Source organism: Mastigoproctus giganteus, chromosome 14 (assembly GCF_048544385.1).
Source record: "Mastigoproctus giganteus isolate SK-2022 chromosome 14, ASM4854438v1, whole genome shotgun sequence".
Lineage (NCBI taxonomy): Eukaryota > Metazoa > Arthropoda > Arachnida > Uropygi > Thelyphonidae > Mastigoproctus > Mastigoproctus giganteus.
The window spans coordinates 8,136,979-8,157,829 of NC_143588.1; the positions used below are offsets into that span (position 1 = coordinate 8,136,979).

At 36.2% G+C, this 20,851-nt stretch overlaps 1 protein-coding gene across 1 annotated transcript in view; it reads right to left on the minus strand.

Annotated features, from left to right (window-relative positions):
* The window catches only part of Rab21 (RAS oncogene family member Rab21), a 138,714-nt gene that overhangs the window by 16,487 nt on the left and 101,376 nt on the right, over positions 1-20,851 (minus strand). The window contains exon 5 of the mRNA XM_090389228.1: positions 12,186-12,274. Coding sequence (XP_090245354.1) covers positions 12,186-12,274 — 89 coding nt within the window. The remainder of the gene's footprint in view (positions 1-12,185; positions 12,275-20,851) is intronic.

A 20,851-nucleotide genomic window follows, 5' to 3' on the forward strand; every position in this document is an offset into this window, starting at 1 on the left:
TCAAGGGGGATGCATTTGAGCATTTTCTGTAGAGAGCAGAGGAGGTTAAGTGCAAATTCGGTGTTCTGATGGGATTGTATGAGGGCTTGAAGGGCAGTGTTGATGGCCTCAAAGGAATAAAAGAGGGGGCTCAACAAGAACTTTGCTGCACAGCTTAATTCTTCAGCCCATGCTCCAGCATCAGACACCACAGCTACATCCTCCACAATGGAGATCTCTAGTCTTACAGAAAATAGCTATAATTGATGCCTGTTGTCAGCAAAACAGGAAATACATTATGCAAAAATGAGCTCATGGTATAGACTCAAGGTATGTCTTAAAGGGGATAAAGTTAATAACATCGTAGAGTAGTTATCTTTTTAAGGGCACAAAACATGATATTGCTGTACACACTGGCAGTAATGATATTAAAAATATGAGATCAAAGGATTTACTTAACAGGTACAGGGCAATGTTAAGAAAAAGTCGCTCATTACAATTAAATTTTATGTGTTTGCAATCTGCCCAGACACATAGGAAGAACATGGTGGGAACCTTATCAACAAAACTGGCCCCGGAGAGACTAAACAAGGCTCGTGGGATAGAATTTTTCCCAGCATGGTCCGTACTTGTTAAAAGGAGACTGTTGTTACAGGGATGGGGTACATTTAAATAGAAGGGGTAAAAGAATATTTGCTGATGCTATCAAGGCAGTGTTAGGTGAGTCAGAAAACTGCAAGCTTGGAGGGATACACAGAATAAACTGACAGCAACCATAAGTAGAGGAGAAACGATCCTTGCTGCTTCTATTGGTACATACAGCAGCCTGGAAAGTGAGGTATCGGAGACTACATGGCCTACAGGGTCCTCATGAGACAAGCAAATACTTGTAACGCATCGGGGTTACTAAGAGCAAAAACAGGTGCATGTATACTTACTTGTACAGTAATGCTAGGAGTATAGCAAACAAAGTTGATGAATTTGAAGTCATCAAATGCAGACATTATAGGCATATCTGAAACATAGTGCCACCACAGACATAAGGGATGGCACATTGGCATTCTAAGGCCATAATGCATCAAGTCAAAGAAGGGATACAGAATTTGAATATAATCTGTAAATGAGTACAGAAAAGATGACAGACAGAATAGGAAGTTCGATGGTTATGCTCTCAGTTAAGAAGCGCATCCAGTCAACTTGGAATGTGTGACATAGGTTAGCACTGGAAAAACAAAAATGAAAGTAGGAGTACTTTTTTTTTTTTTTTTTATGTAAACCCCACACATGAGAGGTATTACAACCTATAGTACTTAGTACTGTGCTTGGGTTGGAGGTTGAGAAGACGAAAGTGATTAGTGGAGTTGGGAGAACGGCAGAGACAACAGATGAATTTGACACAATGAGGCAGAGAGATTTTAAGCCAGAGAAGATCGAAAAGAGGAGATTCCAAATTACCAAGTCTCTGACAGGGAATATCGGAATGGACATATGCGCAAGTACCACCTTTGAGGCGAAAGGAATCATACAGAATAATTTGGGCAACAACTGAGATGAGCAGTAGTTGAATCAACCGATAACTGAAATTCTGTCAAAAAAAGGAACATGGGGTTTGGCAGATTGCAAGTGGAAATGGACATCGTTGAGATTAGAATTGAGACCACGTATATTTGTGAAATGAATTAGGAAGTGTTTGGGAGGTTTAGATCTTTTCGTAGATAAGCTTACTCTATCAGTTTGACAATTCATGGTGTATTCAATAGTAAGAAAAAGTGGGTGGGACATGCTGTATGAAGTAATGAAATTTTTGGATATGGCATACACATGGTAAGAATATACCCAGATCCTTGACATAACGTGGCCTCGACAATGACCCCCGCATACACACTACTCGGACTCCCTCCAGTCACTATCTGGCAGAGTAGAGGTAGCAAGATTATACACTACCTGATCCGGAAGCCTCCTATAGAGTTATATAGGTTCAGTCCGGTGTACTAACTAGCGGCCAGCTAGTTAGTACTAACTGCGAACACATTTTAGAGCTGTACTCTCGAAATGTAAGGAAGGTTGGATCTCACCACGATGTTCATCATAACCTCAAAAGTCATTAATCATACTGCATGATGGAAGAGATGGGGAAGGGTTGACCGGAACTTAGCTCTGGAGACTAAACATGGGTTCCACCACTTCAAGCCTCCAATAAGCAAAGTGGTGGTATTGCACCGGTTTATGAGAGTCTAGCACCACCTAGTATTGTCTGGTAACACCTCGACCCCTGCTTACGTTGGTTCACACCTGGGTGGTCACCCACCATGTGCTTGTGCATGGAGTATAAACTTATACCCAGGATTACTAACAGTCCCACCATCGTGAAGGTGCAAGCAGAGGATTTGGCTGTCACAGACCGTCCGGAGTTTGCCGAAATTGGGTCCACTTGACTTGAGTGTCACCCGAATATCAGTTCCATCAGAGTTTTAGACTCCCAGGTAGCAAGTACAGCTTGTCTGGCGTATCTGAGAGAATGTCTGTGACAAAATGTCCTTACATTTCGAGGGTACAACTCTAAAACGGTGTTTGCAGGCCGCTGCTAGTTAGTACACCAGACCGAACCTATTGGTAACTCTCTAGGAGGCTTCTGGATCAGCTAGTTATAATCTTGCTACCTCTACTCTGCCAGATAATGACTGGAGGGAGTCCGAGTAGTGTGTATATGGGGGGGGGGGCAGTAGACCTAATGAATGTAATGAGTATAATGAATTACTATGAACAAACAGAGGCAAGCAAATCATACTGTCTTATAATTGGGATTTTCAATTTCCAGATATTGAATTGTGGATTGGCACACAATAGTACGATATATTATGTGGATTTATTGGAATGATGTTTCAACACCGGCATGTTAGAGGCAATCACTGGGTTAAGTAAGCTACAGCAGAATATAAGAGGTCTCTGGCAAAGAAAAGCAATGATTTGTTTACATAAACACTAGAAGAAAAGGGACGAATCGCATTTGTATGCTAGATATGAATAGTATAACTGTTGACGATCCTATTTGGATGGCTGAAAAATGGAATAGATATTTTGTAGTTACATGAGGAATTTTTTAGATATGGGATGCCAAACATTTTACGGATTGGGATGCCCGAATATATCACATTACAGGGTGCTATATGATTTTGTGATAACTGAGGGGAAATGAAATGAATTTCCATTATTAAGAGAGGCAGCAAAAGATGTCAGCAAATTTTCAACCATAATTATGCAAGCATCTTTCGATCGAGGGGAGATCCCTGTGGACTGGAGATGTATAAAGGTATTCCCAATTTATAAAGATGAATCAGAAGGTGAAGTGAGTAATTACAGACCAGTAGGCTTGACTTCAGTTCCAGCAAGAATGATGGAGTCACTAATTAAAGAATATATACAGGATCATCTAAATAGAAGTGTAGTTATATGCAGTCACAGATTGGATACTATGATGTAGTAAGGAACAGGATGCAAAAAATAATTTTGACATCACATACATTTCAGAAAAGCTTTTAACTGTACCTCATAAAAGAATGCTCTACAAATTGGAGCAGTGTAGCATTAGGGGCAAGTTATTGCTATATATAAAGGGATAGCTGAGTGGGAGAAGACAGAGTAGTTATCAATGAGCACTGCTCTTCCTGGACTGTTATTAGTAAAGTCCCAGATGGTTCAGTGCCAGGCCCATTGTTGTTTTCAATATTTATTAATAATATTGATGAAGGCATATTAGACTTAATGTCCAAGTTGACAGACGATACAATAGTTGACAGTGTGGTTAATATCAGTAATCAAGGTGTGCTATTGCAGCAAGGTAGAAAAATTAGGCTGATGGTTAAGACAGGGCAAACAAAGTGTAACATTTACAAATGCAAGAAATTGCATATAAAGTAAAGCGTCAATATTGCGAAGTAATTTTGGACCAGGAGGAGTTTTCTGAACTTATCAAAAATACAGTTCTGGAGACTAGAAAAAAGGTTTAGTATATTTAGAAATAAAACACTAAATTGTCCTTACGTATTTTTATTCATAGGTAACAAAACAAATGGAACCTTCAGCCAAAATAACAGATATGTATAGGCTTTAACGAAAATAATTAGTTATTTTTTGCTTCACCATTGTCGAACTTTGTTTCTTTGTTGCCAGATCTCTCACTCTTTTCAGCAAGAATAGTTGAGTTCGACAGTATTCAGCTTGCTGCTTGTACCTAGCTCTTGTGGGTTGCACAGTCGGTAGAAATTTTTATGGGCCTTTTTTCACAATGTGGCTGAGTTAGTCAGCCTCAGGCAAGGGTAGCATGGTTTTTTTCTCCAAAACTCAGGTTTTTTCATCCAGCAAACATAAAATGACCACAGAACAAGCAATTTATAGACGGTATACACGGAACAAGATGGCCTTGGTTGCTGATGCTCCCAAATACCCAACTACAACAGCAACAAACAGCATATTCGAGGGATGGGTCATTAGCTGTTCTCATAATTTTTCTTTTTTTTTTTTTTTTGTACAATCATCTGAATCAAGTTTTCATGAACTTGAAAATTTTTTCCTTGTTGTTTTTAATTTCTGTTATGGTTGACTTTCCAACCTCGTAAAATCTTGCTAACCAAGACCCACTTTCTCCTTTTGAAAGTCTGTTTAAAATTTCAATCTTTGATTTAATTGTTCAAAATTTCTGCTTCCTTTTAAAAGAAGAAGACCATAACTTCAGTACTGTAAAATAAAACGGTAAATGTTCAGAATCTTTTCATTCCTATATCTAAACTTCATAAACATTTTACTCTGTATCTCACTTGCAATTTCTGCGTGCGGTGTTCTTTGTTATTAATTGATGCTTGTTTTTTTTCACTGTTTTAGATTTTACAATCGGAAAAAAAAAGTCAGCAAACAGAAATACCAGATTACAAAGTGTTATGTTTAGTTAGTACTGTATATTAATTATGCTATGTACGTAAGTGTAAATTTATTTTTATTTTGCTAACCAGCGGATAATATTCTTCCAATTTTCATGCATAATTTAATTTTATTAATTGGTAAAGTAAAATAAAAGTATAAAATTGTGCTTTATATCTTAATTTTTATAGCCAGTGGATAATATTCTTCTGACTTTCTGAACACAGCAGACAGGCTGTTAGAACAGCTCATGGGATTTTGTAGATGATATATAGGAATTCTGGCAGTAGAGACAGGGATTGATTAGGAAATGGTTATGACACATCATGAATCCCCTGTATTGGTCCAAAACTCTCATTTTAGGAGGGATGTGGGTCTGTTATAATGGGTGCAGAGAAGGGCAATGAGTTTAACTGAGAGGAAACAAAAGAATAAATTTACAGAGAAAGGCTTCAGTTCTGCAAATCAGATTCAGATTCTACATTATGGTTGATTGAGAAAATATTTTTAGGACATTTCATATGCATGGTGTGTTCCAAACGTATCACTAATTAAATTTTTAATTGCAGAGCAAGAGCTACAAGAAATACATTTTTAACCAAGGTCTAAGCTTTCCAGTAAGCACTGGAAGATTTTACATCTACATCAGATGTAGATGTAATAACAGCAATAAACAGCAATAAACTACCACTGTAGTTTATTGCTGTTTAGACTTTAGAGAACCCAATGCCAATATTAACCACTTATACCTCATGTGAAATGCAAATAAATGATAGAACCATTCAACCTGCTTTATATTAATGCATGCCTACAGGTTGCTAATTCAATTTGGGCCTTGAATCAAAAGATGCGCTAGGAGGACCTTGAATGCTCTGCATACCATACAAGATTTATCGCCATGTACCAATTATGATTTTGGTCCACAGAAAACGATTTTAAGAACATCAAGAATATCATTCTAATTTGGATTCAAAGGTCAAAATGATTGTCAAATGGTTCTTCCAACTGGCAAAATAGATTTTTGAAGAAGGAATATATAGATAAGTGAATCTGATGCACATCTAAATGCTCAATGTGACTTACAATTTTTCAAAGCTTTAATTCTTTCAAGTGAGTTTCCAATAAGGGATGCGGAGTGAATTTCTTTATAAAATTGTAGTGTCATAAAATTGAAAGATATCAATATCTTTCAATTTTTAAATTTGAAATTTTAAAATAAAAATAAAATTACTAATTATAAGAAGAAATTAATGTTTAAATGCATTTATGGCTTAACTGCCCATCATTAGAGTAAAATTATCAAAAATGAAATAAGAATTTAAAAAATCAAATTTGCAAAATAATCATTAAAAAATTTCTTAAAAAAACAAACAAAAATCATCGTTATTCTGTTTTTCAATTTCATCACTTCTAATATGAATTCCAGAGAATTTTAGCTTTTCTGAGTAAATGTCAGAAAACAATAGCATCTCCTCAAATTTTAAAATCTATTTTCATGCTGAAATGTTTTGCTTATACTCCAGCACAAAAAGAATGGTCAAATCAGTTTACAAGTAATAATTTAAACAAGCATACAATCATTAGCTATATTTAACAGTCAAGGAATTAGGAACCATAGTCAACTCAAATGCATGTGCAACTTGTACTCCAGTTGCAGTTTGATTGAGTTTGACCACTCAATAAACTGTCTACAATTACACATTTAAAACAGAGATGAAATCTATGTTTAGATTTCATCTGTGTTTCAAAAACAGATGAAACACAGATGAAATCTTGGCATGTAACATACTTAGAAACATTATTTGAAACCACCTTAAAAAAAAGTGTGCGACTACAGAAACAATTAAAAAGGTAATTTTCTATTTTGAGTTTGCGGTCACTTTTGAGTACATCTGCTGTGCAGAAATGCTGTACTGCTTTTGAGATCCAATGAGTCCATCCATTTGATCTTTAGTGTATATATATATAGAGGGGGGGGTGAACATTATTTTATGGGCAAATCTCATAACACTATGAAAACAACTGTCCAAAATATAAAACCATGATGTTAAAATGGGTGGTGAATTGTACTAATATGAGCAAATCATATTTTCAATCACCATATCTGCATGTACCATACATGAGCAAGTCAGGCAAATGGATAATAAACCATTGACATAGCTGAGTGGTCAGGAGCGTGAGTGCAGTAGCACATGCTCTTTGAGTGGATTGGGGTTCAAGCCCGTGACTGCTAAATACGATTAACATTTGTATTAATTGATTTATTGTAAACTCCACACTGACCTGGTGGTCAATACCGGAGTATAAACAAGAACATTTTTTTTTTGTTTGTTTAAAAGTGACCTGTGACTAATTTTTTTGAGATTTAGATGGCCAACAATGTACAAAAAGCTGCCGGTTCTATTTACCTTGTTTACATAAGGTTTCTTTTTATTCTGAATCTTCTTCATTTTGAAGAATTCTCTACATTATCTGTTCCAAAAATTATTTCCAAATAGCTGTCTATTAAGGCAATTCCAATTTAAAATGTCCCTATTTTCTCATATCCATCTCTGTCAAACTGTTTCAATTAATGTTGATTTGTTCTGGAAAATATACCATTGTTAAACAATGTCTCCTTGTATATCCCAACAATCATATGCTGATGTAAAATCATTTTCCAAATAAGGAAACGAAACATACAGTGGTACTTGTGTATATATACACACATTACACAGAGATAAAATGATTTTTTTTAAAGATGTTATTTTCACATTTTTCAATCAAAAACTAAAGTTAAAAATTTGTCAGTAAAAACATTAAGAATTCATGATTACTTTTACATTCTCATTCTTTCAAATGAACAGAAAGGTTTAAAGTTTGGACTCCTGCAAGGTACTTTACAAAAGTCCAATTTTCGATGATCAAAGGAAAGGTTTAGGGATTTAATTACAGAAAGGAGAATTATGATGGATTCAGACATTTCGTAGGCTATATTAACTGGAGTTATTACCATATGTTATTTGATAATAATGCATTATGGAAGTGTTTAAGGCAGTGTTTCCCAAAGTGTGGTGTGCGTACCTCCCCCAACTCCAGAGGTATGCAAAATGATTTTAAAGGATACACGGTAGAATTTTTTTTTTTTTTTTTTTGGCTGCAGAAAACAATTCAACAAAAATTAGTACATTGGCTTCCACTTATAGGAATCACTGGGTAATTGAATCAGCAGCTTTATTTAATGAAAATTTAAAACCCGAACCCTTTACACATTAGAGTGTGTAAAATTCTTCTTTTATTAGAATCACAATTTTATGTTTAATGAATCATAAAGCTATATAATCCATGTTTTTTTGGATTTTCTTTACTTTTCTTCTTCATCTTTTTATCTAATTTTATTGGACCACACTCTTAAAGTGTGGTCCAAAGTTTTACCATACATCTACGAGATGTAATCACGTGATAATTATACCATTTGTTTACTGCTTGTTGTCTCCCCTTTCTGTGAATGAAGTCTACTGTGTTGTATGTATGAACATTAGCTGAGTTAATTTTAGAAAACCAGTGATAGTAGCCTTTTCAAACAGTACACTTTGTTAAATTTTAACTAATTCTTTATTACCCAGTGAATGTTGTAATTTGTTGTGTAAAAATGTTTTAAAAAAAAGTGCTTAGTACGTAATAATTTAAACACCAAAATAGAAAGTATTAAAAATGTCCTTTCTTTACTAGCTAACATGCATACTTTAATTTCAAACTGGTACCAATCTGCCATATATATCTACGCTGTCCTGTCAGAATGTTTGTTGATTTTTATTATTACTTCCATTTTTTTAATTATTATTTATACATATCTTATATATGTATAACTTTTATTATATATATATATATATCAATATTTTTTTTTTATCATTGTTTTATTCAGGTGTTTTTTTTTTTTTTTTATTTTTGGCTGGTGCAGCATAAGCCATAGGCTTTCTTGCACCATGCAGCCATTACTAATACTAATTTGCTCTAGTTCAGATAAAATTGTTATTAAAACTAACCCAAATTTATCTTTGCCCGAGAAGGGGTATTCCAGTAAGACTAAACTCTCAAAGGAGGGGATTACCACAAAACTGTTCCAGTTGAGCAGTACTACAAACAAAAGATGCCAAAATGGATGAGACGGGAGCCAAAAGTTTTCCTTAATTAAGAAAAAAAGGATAAGGCAATTACATGCTTTAATCATAAGGTTTCACATGATTACTATAAGAAAAAATATGAAATAAAACCTTGAACCGTGACATACAAACGTTGAGTATAAAAAAATAGCTTGCAAAGGGAGCTAAAAAGCTCTACTCATATATAGATGAAAAAAAAAAAAAAAAACCCAGAGTAAATTAAACAGGTCTCTTGCAAGCTCAAAATGATAGAATAATTGACAATACCAGCAAAATGAGTCCAGATGAACAAGTATTTTGCAACTATCTTTACTACTGAAACCACATTAATGCTAATGGTGGAAGTAAAGAGAACAGTATAAAGTTACAGAGGCACCACATGGTATACATCTAGTTATACTAAAAAAAATGTGGCAAATGAGGGCATCCATTTAGTTTTTTTTTTTGTTAGTTGTTGGCACATCGGCTTCTGTGGCCATAATGGACCTCCAAAAGTTTTGCATTTACTCTGATCCAAGCCCAAGGCAAGATTTGAACCCAACGACCTTTGGGTTGCCAGGCATTTTACCCACCCGGCTAGCCCGGTTGGCATCTATTTAGTAATATTAATGAAATCATCATTAGATTCAGATATTCCTTGAATTGGAAAAGTGTCAATACCTCCCTGATCAAAAAGGGAGGTGCTAAAGTAACGAATTTAGTATGGCTTTCTGTGGTTCTTCTGTGGTTGCCATTCTTGTTGAACCACCTCAACAAGGATGGCTTCCAAAAGGACCTCAGCATGGTTTTGTGAGGGAGGGTCTTTCCTGACAAATGTAAATTACTGCAATGAGATTACAAAGCAGTTGAATGAAAACACAGCTTTGATATCACATATATGGATTTTAGCAAGGCTTTTGATACAGTTCCCTGCAAGGGATTACTGTATAAATTAGAGCAGATCAGGATAACACAGGAAACGGAGCTATGTAGCATGCAAGTCCTCAGGGATCAAGTGCATGAATCTCTGATGTAAATGATATCAACGAGGGAATACAGGGGAAGATGTCAACGTTTGTTGACATCTTAAAGGCATCCTTTAAGAGGGAAGGTGATTAATGACCAGAGCAAGGCTTTGCTACTTCAAAAAGGATCTGGACCAACCTCAAGTATAGTCTGAAAAATGGCAACTAAAGTTTAATGCTACCAAATGCAAAGTATTTCACTTGGGGATTAGAAATCTAGAAGTAGTTTACAGATTAAGATGAGAGAAATTAAAGGACATACTAGGTGAGAATGACTTGCAATTACTGATACAGAAAGACACAAAGTGCAACATGCAGTACAAGCAAGTGGCAAGTAGCCACATGGTGCTCAATCTAATGTTTCATCAAAATTTTGCAAGTAGAGAGAAGGTCATTATCCCTCTATGTAATGTGATAGTTCCATTACACTTGGAATATTATATCCAGTCTGGAAACCATATCTAAAAAAAAATATACAGTGGTGAACAAAAAATAAAAATGCATCACCTTAAAAAAAGTAACGTTTGTAGTGAAATGTATAAGATATTGTTTTATTACAGTCATTTTGTTTGTTGCAAAGCAAAGGTTACTGTTACTGCATCAAGCAGTAACTGCAAGTTATTGCATCAGCCGTTTCTTTCTATAAATACGGCATTGGAAGGGTATACACACTTATTAGTATCCTATTTTTGCAGAGGTGTAAGCATGGCTCCATATGTTCAGTTGACACAAAGAAAAAAAAGTGTAGCTGTGTCCCAGGAAGGGTTTTCCACATGTGCTTTCGCTGATAAAATACGTTGTCAACAGTATCCTGGGTGCTGAAATTAAAGCGTGAAACCGGTGATGTGAAGAGAAGATCTAGATCAGGCCATAAGAGAGTGACTACGCCTTCCCAAGATCGATATTTGAAACGGCTGCGCCTTCGTAATTGGCATGCTAGTGCTCCTGATCTAAAACTGGACTTTGAGATAGCCTCTAGTGTTGAAACAATTGCACGAACTATCAAAAGATGGCTTTCGGAATGTGGTCTGCATGCCTATCGGCCCAGGAAGAAGGCTTTGTTGACCCTACAAATGAGGACGAAGCAACTTGCTTGGGTTAAAACGCATGTTTCACAGACAAAAGAGCAATGGGACACGGTCATCTTTTCTGACAAATCGAAATTCAACCTGCATGGCTCGGATGGGAAGCGATATGTCAGAAGATGAAAATCGGAGGCATACCATCCTGACTGCATAACACAGACTGCAAAGTTCCCCACCGGTCAGATGGGGTGGGGATGCATAACAAGCAAAGGGGTTGGGGCGAATTAAGTTTATTAATGGAACGGTGAATGAAGAAACCTAAACCGTTAGCTATCTTGGAGGAGTGCCTGAAACTGTTATTAGCGATCACCACACAAGCATCCAAAATTGCATTTTAAAACAGGACTCAGCACCTTGCCACACAGCAAAATTGGTAAGTTTTATGCTATTTAGATTTAATGAAGGGTGTCTTCTTGTCTCACAAGGTTTAAAACATACATACACCAATATTTTCCCTCATTTCTTTCCCTTAATGTGAAGTTATACCTCAGAAATGTTAGCATTACAGAAGTTGATAGCTTAAACAGATTCAAGGCAGAACTAGACAAGCGAGTGAATGGGTGAAATGAGAAGGGTGTGTGTGTGTGTGTGTGTGTGTGTTTTGGCTATGCTATATAAGCTTGCTTTCTTGCATCATGTGCCCTTGCTAATGCTAATGAGGTCCTTATGGGGGGGGGGTTGTTACGAAAATGAAGGAAAAAATTCTTATTGGTAAGCAAAACATGAACCAGAGGGTTTGGTGTCTCAGAAAAAAAAAACAAAAATAAATAATAAAAATCTTAAGGAGTGCCAGGAGATCAGACCTTACAAACTTTACCATCTGGCAAAATGTTGTGGAACGTAAAAATAAATTTCCTGCAAGGGTGGCTGTGAACAGAAAATCTGGAAAATGAATTCAGGCACTTCCTGATTTATTCCATTGCAAGTGAATGCAGAGGAATAAACCAGGAAGCAGATATTGAGTCATTTATGATTTAGTAATTTAGAACATACCTTCACAGCTAACAAAAATTTATAAATTATATTTAATAATCTAATTACTGAAACTTAAATATACTTACTTTTGCTCAAATCTAAGAAGAGTTCTTCAATTCCTCTGTTCAATTTTGCAGAAGTTAGGAAGTGCTTCGCTCCTACTGATGATGCATAGCTAAGAATGTATGAAATATTACTGTACCAAAAACTTATAAATTTAAATCAGGCAGATCTATTCATAATTTATTGGTGATAAAATACACATCTTCAACTTTTTTTGAGGTTTAGAAAAAGGATTGGGGGGGGGATATGGGGAATCAGGAGAATACGAGGAATGGTAAAATAACTGGAACACTCATCTGCAGATTTTAGCCATGGCAACAGTGGATGTTAGTTTTGGTGAACTATCATGATGAAAAAGTACTCTTGGACAATTTTCCAACAATGCTTTTTCTTAATTTCATCTTGCAGGATTTTGTCTTGATTTAATGATGGAAATCAAGATGGAATTCAATCAGCATCCCTTCCCCCCTCCCAAGAATCATAAAAGAATAGTGCCATAACTTTCCCAGCAAAAAGGAACGAACTGGGTCATCTTTGCGGGGGACAAGAAGGTTGTTTGTTTGTTATTTGGTTTTTAGGAGCATTAGCAACTAAGGCCATATTGCTCCGGGGATATATGCGGTGATCATCCCCTGACCTTTCCGCATCCTCCGTATTTGGTGGTCACAGGCTCGAACCCCAGTCTAATCAAGAAGCGTGTGCTATGCACTGCTGCTCCTGCCCACCTGGCTACGGGACAAGAAGGGGTGTTTTTGCTGAAATGGTAGACCTGTGTTTCATTTACTGTTATGAAACTACAGAAATCAGCATTGTTCTTTAAAAACTCTTTTTGATTGTTTCTTTTATCTGCTCTCTACTTTGGCAGTGTCATTTTTTCTTGAACAGTTTATCATGATATTTCACATTATTTGGATTTGGCATTATCACAGAGATGTCAGTCTAAATTTATTCTGTATTAAACATTGATTTCATCATATATTTACCCCCCCCCCCTCTTTTTTTTTCTATCCTTACACTTCCATTTTTTCTTCTAGTATTCATTTTTGTACAGTGTTTTTCCCTCTTACTGTCTTACTTTAATTTAATTTGTTATGTTCCTAGCAACATTTTGTTGGACATTCTAAGGCTGTCTCTTATGTTTGCCTATTACTATTATACTTCTATTATATTCAGTTTGGACTAGTGGCTGCATAATTACTTATGTGCTTGTTTCTTTGTTGCATAAGGGCCACCATTTCGCATATCTACTGTATCAGCAGCCGACATTAATTTGTCAGTTTCTGTTTGTTGCATAGATTTCTATGAAGTTTGAAATGCACTAATTTTGATGATTATTGTTGTCTTGTGGCTCTCCGATGATAAGGATACAATGGTCAGCTTTTCTCAATTTTTGACTCTTTTTTTTTATCTGTTCTCTATTTTGGCAGTTTCATTTTTTCGTGGACAGTTTACAGTACCTTTATTGTGATATTTCACATTATTTAGCTTTGGCGTTTCACAGAGACCGCTGGTCTAAATTTATTCTATACTGGACATTAATTTCATGATACATTTACCCTTATTTAAAATATTCAAAACATTTTGTCATTCTTTCCACATTTTCATCTTTTTTTTCCTAAAAATTTTTTTCTATCCCTACACTTTCGTTTTTTATAGTATTCAGTTTTTAAAGCACTTTTCCTTTTTATTGTCTCACTTTAACTTAAGCCCATCACTAATCTCTACATGCAATTTGATCAGATTTCTCTATGTTATTCTTAAGTATCTGTATAACTTCAGTTTCATTGTGCCTAACATAATAACAGTTTTTCTGGTCTTTTATATTATGTTGGCACATGATCCACACACAGTTCAAATTCAGCTATTTCCCATACTTTGCCTTATTACTTGGCAACCCCCTTTTATCTGTTTTGCCTTATTCAAACTTTCACTTGATTTCTTCTTTCAAATTATATCGTTTTGATTAATTCACATTTTGGTTATCTTAGGCAATCTTTTATATTTGTGGTTTGAAACAAATTATCAGATACTTTATCCCACATGTGCTGTCCATGGGTATTTATATTTCACACATTTTTAGTTCATTTTTACAGCTTTGCTGGTCAGGAAGGTGTTTGCATATGGATTGTCCTAGTGTAGCTGGCATATGATCTGTACACAGTATTTCAATTCAGTTGTTTCCCCATATTCAAAATTACATCATTTTAGTTATCTTAGACAACCTTCGTCAATTATATTTATAATTTGAAACAAAATTTTTAGATTCTCTATCCCTGCCAGAGGCACTATCCATGGTTACTTACATTTGTACAGCCACTCCCTGACTTATGTAAGGGTTGCGTTTTGTGGAACTCTATGTAAGTCGGAATTTCCCTAAATGCTTATGCAGCACTCACAAATTTGATTGAAGCAAAAAAGAAATGTTCGATGAACATGTAAATAGAATTATTTATTAAAATTTTTTTATCTCATGCGCAGGAAAAATTACAAAAATTTCAAAATTATAAAATTAAAAAAAGAGAGGAGAGACAGGCATAACATTTTTACCTTTCGAGCATCATTGCCAGAATTAACTCTCCAGCTGATAAACATGCTACTGTAGAAGTTGAGGGCTGTGGAGATTTAGGAGTTTTTTCCAACACATCACAAAATTTCTCTGCAGCTGCAGAATCGGCACTGGTGACTTCACTGCATACTTTAATGTTTTGGAAACCAGCGTCATGCTTGAACCTATTAAACTAGCCATTGCTTGCCATGAACTTAGCTTGGGGTTTGCTGTACTTATTCTTAATATCTTCATAAATACTTCTTGCTTTTGCTTGAATGGCCATTGGATTCAGGGGCTTGTTTCTGAATCTGATTTTCCATTCTTATTATTAATAGCTTTTCCATCTTTGATATAGCACCTGAACGCTGTTTTGTGATCACTGTTGATCTTAAATGCATTGATCCTTTAACATGCTCTTTTATACGTGCACTGTCCCTTAAAATAGTATTCACTTTTGAAGCAGTGAGACTTAATTCCGTTCAATAGATGAGATACTTTGTCCTACTTTTTAATTAATCATCTTCATTTCTAAATCAATTTTGTTTCGTTTCCTAGCACTACCAGCACTTGCACCTTCCCCTTTGGTCTCTTTCCCTTCACCATTGTAATAAGTAAATAGGAATGATGAGAAGATTCTGAAAATTTATTTGTTTTTTATATGACTGAAGATTTCAGTGAAGGGGAACTCATTTCACCATAATACTGTAATATAAAAACCCACAGAATTTCAGTTATCTGTATTACCACCGCAAATGAAATAAGATCGAGTTTACTACCTGTTTATAATAGATTGCGCTAACAGAAAAGCCCAATAAACCAGAAAGTGCAAATTGTTTTTGTTTTTTGGTAGTGACCTCCAGAAATGTGTTTTAGAAAAAATATCACAAAGGCGTTCAAAATTGATTCTTATAAAGGAACATGTGATAACGATGAAAGTGTAGTGCAATTTCCATTATAAAAATAACCTTTTACAGAGATAAATAGCTTAGTTATATGGAACAAATTACCAAAAAAAAAAAAAAAAAAACCAAACAATGTGTTATTGGGTTCACACTACGATACCTCCATTTATTCTAATGGGATGCAAGATATGTTACCACGATATTTTTTTTTTTTTTTTGGCACTTTTTGCTGACAAGTTTGCACTGGTCTACAAAAAGTTACGTAAAGTCAAAGTTCCAAAAGTCGAGTATTACGTTAGCCGGGGAGTGGCTGTATTCATATTTGTGTATTTTTAGTTCATTTTTCCAGTTAGGAAAATATTTGTTTACTGATTATCTACATGTTACATCTGATCACCTCATATGTTTCTGGGTTGGGGATTTATCAAAATGCAACATTCTTTCCCACTGGAAGGCTTAGTAGCATGCCCTGAAGAGATGAGAATTTGTTGGCTAAATTTCCTTCTACATTTTCTCAGGTATATATTTTGCCACCCCTTTCTTTATATAGCTCTCACACAACCTCCATTTCTACTCCACCAGGTTATTTCTTTTCAAATTCTTTTCAGTTTGTGAGAGCTCTAGTCCAGTAGAGGAGACATGTTATCTTCCTGGTTTTTCACTTCTGAATATTCTCTTCTAATCAATCATGTAACTCATTTAGGATAAATTATGCCTGAAAGGAAACTCAACATCTCAATGATATTTATAGTTATCCAATCAGTTAAACAAGACTTTTCCTTTACAAAATCATATTGTGCTTCCTTCAGAAAATTATCATTTCTACCTAAATGCTACCTGTACTGCATTTTTTTTAATCATCACTTGGTTTTTCATACTGCTGCAGTCAGACAGATACTATTTCAATGGAGTTATGGTAACAAACTGACTTTGCTCTTGGAACTACCTATATGGATTGATGATACTCTGGCACTTCTCAAATCCAAAGGAATTTTCAGAGTCCAATAATGCCATCAGAAGTAATATTAATGGTTCAATGCACTTTCTCACTGCCTTTCAAAATTATTGGCTATATTCAATCAACCCCAGGAGCCTTAATTGCATTTAGGTTTGAAAGTTTTTTCTAATAAATAATCTTCTATAATTTCAGTATCACTAATTACACACCGCTTATCTTCATACACACAATTTATCCCCGCTGTAAAGAACAATATGAAGTACCGTTTCAATTCCAGCAGCTGTTGCCGATAAATTAAATACTTCACATCATCCTGGATGCCCTGTGTAATTGGGTTTGGAAAACACCCATCATATAAGGTTCCAACATTTTTTCCCTTTGAATTCATATAATTGAAAACTTGTCCCCTTTCTTTGCTCTCCTTGATAGTGATTTTTCATAATCAACCTTTGGCAGCCATTACAGGGTTCAATATGGACCTTTTTTTCCTCTCTCTCTCTCTCTCTCTCTCTCATTGTTTTCACATATGTGAAACACTGTCCCCATTCCCCTCGTTTGTCCCCTCGACAGCAGCTCCTCCTCACAATCAGCCTCTGCCAGCTTAACCCATTCTGTGGTATTAATACAAATGAACATATGGCAGTTGTAAGCCTAAATACTTTTCATTGCTTTGTAACTCATCCGTACCATCTTCTTCTGATCTAATAAACTTGCAAGCTCTGTATTCATTCATTTTAGCAACGTATTCATGCTATATTTATTTAATAGTATATATGCATTCATGACTTCTGTGACCACTTCATTAAAGGCATGGATTTTAATTTATCAAGGGAAAGGGCTGTGACACTTTAAGGCAGTAATATAAGATTTATTAACTAGACATGGCATAAGAAGATCAAGTACAAGAGAATTATGAATACCTTTAACACATGGGTTGCTGTTACCAAGACAGGCTTAAGTTCTGCAAATTGCAGCATATGGAGACTAGGCACCTAAGATATGATCTGATTGAGGTGTATAAGTCTTTGAATGGTTTGAGCAAGCTCAATGGAAATGGGATTCTTTCTCTTGTTCAGATTCTGCACCTGAGGGGGCTTAAATTAAAATTGGGGGAAAAACAGTTGTACAACAGATGTGCAGAAATTTTCCTTTAGCCAGCATGTGGTTGATTGCTGGAACAAACCTCCAACGTCGTGGAAGTTGACAACTCAGATAAATTCAAGGCTGAACTAGACAAATTTGGAATTGGAATTTGGGGAAGTACAATGTGTACAGAAAGGATACACAGGATAGGAAGGGAGGAAGGATTATGCTGTTAGTAAAGAAACAAAATCTAACAAAGTGCATCCAGTTGACATGGGTGGACAGTGCAATGCTGATGCAGTTTGGTGTGACATAAACACTGGGAAAGGGAAAATGAGAGTAGGAGTGTGTTATAGGCCTAACAACTCTGATGAGTATAACAAACAATTGTGCAGAGGAAAAGAGTGGGCCAGTAAATCAGAATGTCTTATAATGGAGGATTTTAACTTTCCAGATATTGACTGGAACTTGCGGTTTTCTCACTCGCACGCTAGCAAGGCTTTTGAGGATTTATTGGAGGATTGTTTTCTACAGCAACATGTTCGAGGGGCAACTAGAAGGGATAATACTCTTGAGCTGATTATCAGCAGTGATGATGCATGCATTAGGAATTTGCAGATAAAAGGACCACTAGTGATCAGAGTCTACTGATGTGGGATTTACTTAAAGATGTAACTACTACCATCACGGGTAAAGGGAAGGGTTTTTGTTTTCGTAACGGTGTTTCAGGCAGTTTTTGAATTCTATAAGGTGGGACCAACTGATGATGTTAAAAACAGTGAATTCTAAATGGTAGACCTTCAGGGAATTAATCTTGGAAGCTACTAGGCTTTTCATACCAACTAAGAAATACTGTTCAAGATTTAGGCCTAAATGGATGTCAGATAAACTAATGAGGCTTGTGGCACAGAAGAAAAATGTGTGGGATGCATATAAATTAGCAGGTGACACAGAAGCCTACAAGAGATATAAGCTAGTCTGTAATCAAGTCACAAAGGATGCAATTGAATTTGAGGCACATAGGAAAGCAGGGGAAGAAAGTCAGGCAGAAGAACCACCTGCCAAAGTAAATAAATTTACATAAAGAGATTAGCCGAGGTGTTTCAACTCACAGACACAGCTTTTCTTAAAAGTGAATTAATAGATCCCAACACCAAGGGGTTTGAAAAATTCAACTGCTGTATCTCTTCTGACTTATCCAGCTATAAGGCAATCTATGAGGAGAAAAAGAGATTGATCCAGTCAATCCTTGATACTAGCATTAGCAGAGGCATATGATGCAAGAAAGGAAGCTCATAGAGCATAAGCCAAAAAAAAAAAAAAAAATAAAAAATCCCTTCCTATTTCACCCATTCATCTGCTCTTCCATCTGCCCCAAAAGTCTGTCCACTTCTTCCTTGAATTAATTTAGGCTATCAACTTCCACAATGACAGATGGAAGTTTGTTCCAACAATCGACTACCTGCTGGCTAAAGACAAATTTCAGCACATTTATTCTTCAACTCTCGATCCTCGATTTGAGTTTATACCCCCTCAGGTTTGTAATCTGAGCAAGAGAAAGAATCCCATCAGCACTGAGCCTATTCAAACCATTCAAGGTCTTATACACCTCAATTAGATCACTTCACAGGTACTTAGTCTCCAGATGTTGCAATTTGCAGAACTTAAGCCTTTCTTGGTAACACAAATCCTTTTTTCTCCTCACAAGTCTTGTTGCCCTTCTCTGTACTCATTCTAGCAACTCAACATCCTTCCTAAAATGAAGCCTCCAGACCTGTAAACAGTACTCAAGGTATCACCTGATCACTGCCATATAACAAAGTAATAATCACTTCCTTATCCCTGCTAGCAAAATTCCTGTTGTATATCATTGACAAGACCCCATAGTCTGCTGTGGCAACCTGCCTGCACTGCTCAGAAAACTTCATATCTGACTGCACAATTACCCCCAAGCCTTTTTCATTCTCCATTATCCTGAGTGTAGTACTACACAGTTTGTATATTTTTCTGGCGTTACTGCTACACATACGCAGTACTTTGCATTTGTATATGTTAAAACTTCAATTGACACTTCTCAGTCCATCTGCCCAACTTTTCTAGATCCTGTTGCAGTAGCATACTGTCATTGATAACCCTGCCAACCTTTGCATCATCTGCAAACTTCGACATTAAGTATGATATACAGTACTTTCAACAATATCACTGATAAATATACAAAACAACAATGGGACGAACACCAAACAATCGGGACCTCCAGTAATAACATTAGTCCACAAAGAGCAGAGTCCACTGAATGCCACTATCTGCCTTCTCCCACTCAACCATCCTTTTATCCATTATAGCAACTTGCCCTTAATGCCATATGCTCCAATTTGTTCAGTAGTCTTCCAAGTGCAACAGTATCAAAAGCTTTCCTGAAATCCAGGTATATGATATCAAAATTATTTTTTACATCCATATGTTTCTTGAGAAGGGCCACAAAGTTACGAGGAGAATCTTCTGAACATATCAATGTAAACTGCAATATTTCTCTATTCATATCACCATATATATATATTATACACCGTGCTGCCACTTTATTAGGTACAACTGCAGCAAAGAAAAGTCATTGTCATGTTCCTGGAACCATTCCATAGTGATTTGGGCTTTGTGCACCGGCGCATTATCCTGCGGGAAGTAATCATCTGACTGAGGATAAACTGTCAACACGAACAGATGCACTTGGTCAGCAACAATGACCCCATGGGTATCAATGGACCCAACATGTGCCAAGAAAACATTCTCCACACGATAACACTGTCCCCATCACTTTGCACAGTAGTTATCAGACATAACGGGTCCATGGATTCATGTTTTTTTTGCCAAATTCTGAGCCTTCCATCAATGCGATACACCAAGAACTTTGACTCGTCAGATCAAGCAACTGTTTTCCAATCCTCGATAGTCCAGTGCTGGTGTTGCTGTGCCCACAGGAGGCGTGCTTTCTTGTTCTTCATTGATAACAAAGGTACGCGATGTGGCTGTTGTAGCCCATTCGCAACAAAGTGCGACTAGTGGTCTGTTGTGATATTTTGTTTTGCGCCCCAAGGTTGTATTGTGACGTGATGTGCAACATTGTGGCCCATCTGTTTGCTTGCGCAATTCTAGCCACCCTCCTCTGACCTCTCTCATCAACAAGCTATTTTCTTTCACAGGAGT